This window comes from Dipodomys ordii, unplaced genomic scaffold (genome assembly GCF_000151885.1).
Source record: "Dipodomys ordii isolate 6190 unplaced genomic scaffold, Dord_2.0 Scaffold64, whole genome shotgun sequence".
Classification (NCBI taxonomy): Eukaryota; Metazoa; Chordata; class Mammalia; order Rodentia; family Heteromyidae; genus Dipodomys; species Dipodomys ordii.
The window spans coordinates 531,835-538,365 of record NW_012267280.1 but is presented as its reverse complement, the minus strand read 5'-3'; the positions used below and the strand labels follow the sequence as shown (position 1 = coordinate 538,365).

The window sequence follows — 6,531 nt, the reverse complement described above, 5'->3', positions numbered from 1 at the left end:
GAGAGAGAGAGAGAGAGAGAGAGAGAGAGAGAGAGAGAGAGAGACAGAGACAGAGATAGAGAGACAGAGACAGACAGAAAGAGACAAAGGGAGAGACAGAGAGATAGAGACAGTCAGAGACAGAGACAGAGACAGCAAGAGAGGAGAGAGAGAAGCAAAAACAGGGAGAGTGTTTGTGAGACAGTCCTAGGGCATGAAATCAGTGCCTGGACACTGTCCTTGAGCTTTTTTGCTCCAGGCTAATACTCTATCACTTGAACCACAGCTTCACTTCCAGGTTTTGCTAGGTTAATTGGACATACAATCTCACAGATGTTCTTGCCTGGGTGGCTTCAAACACTGATCCTCAGATAACAGCACCAAGAGCCAGCAGCTGACAATAAGAAATTTTATCCATGTTCTCAAAATACAGGTGTTCCTAAAGCAAAGTTCTCACACTACTGACCTAGAAGAAAGGAAATGTGGTTGCAGAGTTTTAGTACAGATCTCATACCAGTGACTCAGGGTGATTGTAATAACATCACTTTATCTTCACAATGACAGTTGAAATGGAGGAGATACAGGCATGCTGGAGTAAAGTGAAGAATTTACCAGCCTGGAAAAAAGAAGCTATATGGAAGGAAACAGAATCCTGTCCTACTAGCAGGCAGAAAATTGCTTAACAATAGAAATAAGAGAAAAGATTGAAATTGAGCTGCTCCTGGTGCAATAGAGATGGAGTTCAGCATAGAGAAGACAGAGAACATTGATGTGTGCACCCAGACTTTCCTTAGTTTTTCCCCATCCTCAGATGAAACAGTAAATGGCAATAGAATGATGAATTACTTACCGTGTGTGCTCTTCTTGACTAGAAGCATGGCTGTTACTGTGATGTATTCCAAAAGTGTTCAGAAGGAAAAACCCAGTGATCGTCATGTCACCATCCATGTGTGCTCGGTGCTTCATAGTAGAGAAGCAGCTATTGCCAGCCAAGGACCTGACAAGGAGGGGAAGCTGGAGAAAAAGGAGCGTGAAATCCTGAAACCTCTGCCAATCTAAAAGTCTGTCTGGATGTGAAGCCCACATGTTAGTTATGTATATTCATATATATTTTTATATATGCATGTGTGTCTTTTTATTGATAGAGATTTACACTATAGCTCTCCTTTCATAAAAGCCTGTTGTGAGTCCCCAGAAGTTGGTGAAAAAGTATTCCCCACAGGTCTACATCTGTGGCCTTCATCCAGGAGAAAAACATGAGTTGGAAAACATGTTTGTCTATTTGTGTTCTTCACCCAGAAGTTATGATTTCATCTACGACCACAGGTATTGAGGCCCCAGAGATATACTTATCCAGGATGTAGTTTGTCCAACATCTGTGTAAAGAAACTATTTGCATAAAAGCCATTTGGGATGGTGCAACTGAGTTCCCTCAGAGGATGCCATGTACTGTACATGGTGAAATGTCCACACAAAGTCTGTGCCTGGGAGATGTCAGCTAACATTTTCAGAACATCACACCCAGAGGGTCAATTCACACACACAATGTAAATAACAGCCATAGAATCTTAGTGGTTGATACCAGCAACTTTCAATAGGAATTCTATGTGAAGAGGCCTCCAGAAATACAACCATTTACTATTGCCTGAGGAGGCAGTGTTGTTGATGAACCTACCAATGATATGTCAAACACTCACAGCCAATGCCAAAATTGAGTTCTACTTTTTAAAAAAAAATTTTTATTATGAAAATACTGTACAGAGGAGTTACAATTACATGGACAAGAAAATGAGTCCATTTCTTATCAAGTATTGTTGCTTCCTCATTTGTTTCCCCTTCCTATCCCTTCCCATATCCAGCCCCTGCACACCCATATCCCCCCTTTCCCCCCTGCACCTCCCCCTCCAATGATGTAAAGTTCGTTTTTCGACATAATGACTTGTACACCTAATTGTTGCAATGGGTCCACCTGTATTCCTATTTAAATAATTTTTTTCCCTTCCCCTCCACAAATTATACCAACATCAAATACAGTGAAAGCAGGGGTTATACCGTGGGGGAGGGACATACTAAGCAACAAAGAAATCATCTTATAAATATGTTAGAAACAATTGCATGAAAGCAAAAAAAAACATTTGAATCCTTATCTTGGGGTTCATTTCACCTAAGATCAATTTATCTGACCGTTTCTGCTTGTCTCACACATATACTAGTTATTGCAAATAAGGGAAATTATGGGGCTTATGTTTCTTTGGACTTGGCTTACTTCACATAGTATAATTTTTTCCAAGTCTTTCCATTTCCTAACAAATGGGGCAATGTTATTCTTTCTGATGGAGGCATAGAATTCCATTGTGTACATATACCACACTTTCTTGATCCATTCATCTACTGAGGGGCATCTGGGTTGGTTCCATATCTTAGCTATGGTAAGTAATGCTGCTGATAGCTTTAGTGTGGTTTGTTTGTGATCATTTGGGTAAATGCCCAAAATTGGGATTGCTGGGTCATAGGGAAGCTCTATGTGGATTCTTTTGAGGAATTTACATACTATTTTCCAAAGTGGTTGAACAAATTTATGCCCCCACCAACAATGCAGTAAGGTTCCCTTCTGTCCTCATCCCCTCCAGCATCTATTGCTATTAGAGTTCTTGATTATAGCCATTCTAACTGGGGTGAGGTGGTATCTCAAGGTTGTTTTGATTTGCATTTCTTATATGCCTAGAGAGGTTGAGCATTTCTTCATGTGTCTATTGGCCACCTTTCTTTCCTCTTCAGAGAAGTTTCTCTTTAAGTCTTTAGCCCACTTATTTATTGGACAGTTTTGTCTTTGAGGATTTGTTGTTGGGGGATTTAATTTTTTGAGTTCCAGGTATATTTTAGATATGAAACCCTTGTCTGTTTTATGGCTAGTGAAGTTTTCCAAATCTGTGGGCTTTCTATTGATCTTGCTAGCCATGTCCTTTGCCATGCAGAAGCTCTGCAATTTCATGCCATCCTATTTGTCCAACCTGTCTTTGATTTGTTGTGCTTCTGGGTCTTTATTAAGAAAATTTTGGCCTGTTCCAAGGAGACCTAGGGTTTCTCCTATTCTATCCTGTAATGTGTTCAGAGTGTCGGTTTTAACTCTGAGGTCTTTGATCCATTTGGAGTTGATTCTGGTGCAGGGTGATATATAAGGATCTAGCTTTAGTTTTCTACAAGTAGTTAACCAATTTTGCCAGCACCATTTAATGAAGAGGCTGTCTTTCTTCCATTCTATTTTTTTAGCTCCCTTCTTGAAGATTAGATGGCTATATATCTGTGGGTTCATTTCTGGGTTTTCAATTCTATTCCATTGGTCCTGAGGTCTGTTCTTGTGCCAGTACCAAGCTGTTTTGATTACTATGGCTTTATAGTAGAGTTTGAAATTTGGTATTGATATTCCTCCAGCAGTGTTCTTTCTGTTGAGGATCGTTTTTGCTATTCGGGGTCTTTTATTGTTCCATATGAATTTTTGGAATGCCTCTTCTATTTCCTTGAAGAATGAGGTTGGAATATTGATTGGTATCGCAATGAATTTGTAGATAGCCTTGGGAAGTATTGCCATTTTCACGGTGTTGATACTTCTAATCCAGGAGTATGAGTGGTTTCCACTTTCTAAGTTCTGGTTTCATTTCCTTTTTTAGGTTTTCAAGGTTTTCATCGTAGAGGTCCTTCACTTCTTTGGTTAAGTTGATTCCTAAGTATTTTATTTTTTGTGGGGTATTACAAATGGTGTTGCTTTCCTAATTTCAGTCATTGAGTAATAAATTTGTGGATTCAGTGTGTACACAATGCGGGATAAGGTCTAATATTTGGTGACAGATATATCTGAGGATGAGCAGAACCACAATTAAATCACTGAAAAAAGAAGGAAAGGGAATGAAAAATGAAAAGAATGAGAAAAAAGAAAAAAAAGACCCAAAAGTCAGTAGAGTTTTAAAAAAAGCACATACATAAACACATAAAATAAAAATTTTAAGAGGAAAAAAATAGAAAACAATATTTAAAAAAATTATAAATGAAAAATAAGGTACAAAAAACGAGTTCTTTGATTTTTTTGGGGGGGTTGGGGTAGATGGGAAGATCCTCTATCTCCCTTGTGTCATGTTTGTAACCAGTCTCTTGGTGGAGTCTCTGTTCTGCTTGTGGTGTTTTGTTTTCCTGTGGCTTGATTAGTTTCTGAAGTCAGTTTGTTTGAGCAGGCAGAAAAATGCTCAGATTTACCCAGGATTTTATGATCCTCCTCCCAGTCTAGTTCAGTGGGAGTTAGATCTGCTTTGAATATCACAAGAGGGAGATGGCTGTTTCCTCTAGTTTGGAGATGCTGTGATGAGGCTAGGTTCTGGGAAGAGTTAAGGCCTTTGAGCAAACAGTAGCTTTTCCCTGAGAGTCTAGCTTCTGAGACACTCACAGAGCCCAGCCTAGAGCCATTCTCAGGGTTTCTGTTTACTGAAATTTCAATTGATTTTCTAGGCTTTTGTAGGGAGGGGCAGCCTCTGGCTCTGTTTAGCCACTGAAGAAAGTCACTCCTTAGTCTGGGGATGTTCCTCTGCCTGGGCTGGGTGTCTTTCACCTGGGTGGAACTGAGCCTGGCAGTTCAGGTTAGGTTCCTGTGACCTGCTAAATGACTCTTGTTTTCTTCCAAGGTCTGAGTTGGAGCTAGGTGCTCAGCCAGGCCTTTGTTAGTATCAAAGATGGAGATCTCTGGTAGTGTATTGGGGTGGCCTTCCCTTATTTGCTCCCTGAGAAGGAGTGAGTATGTCAGGGTTCTACTCATGCCAGAGTCTTGGTTCGTGGGTCTTCCTTGGTCTGTGATATGCAGAATGAAGATATCTGCTCCTTATCAGTTCTTGCTGGTATTCAGTAGAATCCACTCACCTGCTGCATCTGACGCCATTGTCCTGGACTTTGTTTGTTGTAGGTATGGCGGCTATGGCTACCACTGCTGCCACTGCTGCAGCAGATGTGGCTACCAGAAAGTGTTCAGATCTCTTTCCTTGTCTGGATTTTCCTTCCCTGGCCCATCTTTCTGTACTGTGATGGCACACTTGGTGTGATTCTCTGGCCTAGGACTCTTCACTGGAACACTAAAACTGCTTTCTATGTTAGAGCTTGTTTACCCTCCAGCTTCTTCTCTGCCATCTTCCCAGAACTGCCTATGTTTTCTTATCATTGACAATGTATAAGCCTGGGTCTCTACCTGAATTATGACCTCAGGGTACAGGAGAGCTTCCTTGTTCCTTAGTGTACCCTGCATGTGCATCTGGTTCAGATTTGGGGGAGCAATGACAGAAAGTTTCATTGATTCATACTGGTATGTCTAGGAACAATGGTCATAGCTAGATATTGGGGATTCCTTCTCCTTGCTATGCTTAGCCAACTTATTGCTTGCCATGGTTGTGAGTGAGCAGTAAGCATGTAGGTGGAGAAGGAGCTTATGACTGTGAAACTCATAATGAAGGGGGATTGTTTGTCCTGAAATAGAATCCCTTTTCAGTAAATAGACATATTTACAATGCATGTAAGATATTTTAAGAGATTGAGCCCCAAAGTCCCTAGAAAGTAGCATGGTAAAAAAGCTTGTTCCAGTAACATTCAAGTTTTGTACATTAATGCCAATTATTCCAAAGTCTGTTGAATAATCTACAAGAGTGAAAAGTTTTTACCTTTTCTTCCTAGAGGAAATTTGGTAAGAGAAAGTCAGATATTCAATGTAGTGTCTGAGAAAGAATAAAAGGCATGACAAATGTGGAAAATGGAGATGATTGAGAAAGTTTCAGTTGTAAGTAAAGAAGCATTTATTTCAGTCATTAGGTCCTGGTGCTAGATTGAAGGGATTCATATGGAGAGCTCTGTGTCTTTAGCACATTTGGGCCAAAGCAAAACAAAGGGAAATTATTGTTTTACAAGTCTACATTAACTGACCTTAATTCGTCATTTTTATATTGTCTTAGATTTATTAGTATATATATGTAAAGATGGGAATAATTATGATATTTTTATACATATTTGTGATTTCTTATAAAATTCACCTCATCCCTCTTTCTTTTTTCACCCACAACTTTTCATTATTGTGTTTATTCATACATGAGAAATATGTAATATTTTGTGAGAATTCACAGGAACCTTTTGAACAAGAATCAGTAAAATTTTTATATTTTGCTACACTTTCCTTTGTCCCTTCTTTTTTGCCTATATCCTTCATCCATTTCACCATGAACTTCACTCACTGCCATTAATCTTTTCCCTGCCTCCCATCCATCCATCTATTCATCCATGTCTACCTTCTCTTTGTCCCTACATTTCAAAGTGTAATTATGTGTAATTTCATTTAAAACTACAAAGAAAAAACTAGAAAGGAATACTACTTAGTGCATCATTAAAACATTTACAAGAGCTGATAGCCAGTGGCTAATGTCTGTAATCTTTGATACTCAGGTGTCTGTTATCTGAGGTTCATGGTTCAAAGTCAGCGTGAGCAGGAAAGTCTGTGATACTCCCATTTCCAATTAACCACTAAAAAGTTGG

At 39.4% G+C, this 6,531-nt stretch overlaps 1 protein-coding gene across 1 annotated transcript in view; it reads right to left on the bottom strand.

Moving 5' to 3' along the window:
- The window catches only part of LOC105990261 (vomeronasal type-2 receptor 116-like), a 56,845-nt gene extending 55,988 nt beyond the window's left edge, over positions 1-857 (bottom strand). Inside the window, exon 1 of the mRNA XM_013022622.1 lies at positions 830-857. Within this exon, the coding sequence (XP_012878076.1) occupies positions 830-857 (28 nt within the window). The remainder of the gene's footprint in view (positions 1-829) is intronic.
- Between the last annotated feature and the right edge of the window lie 5,674 nt (positions 858-6,531).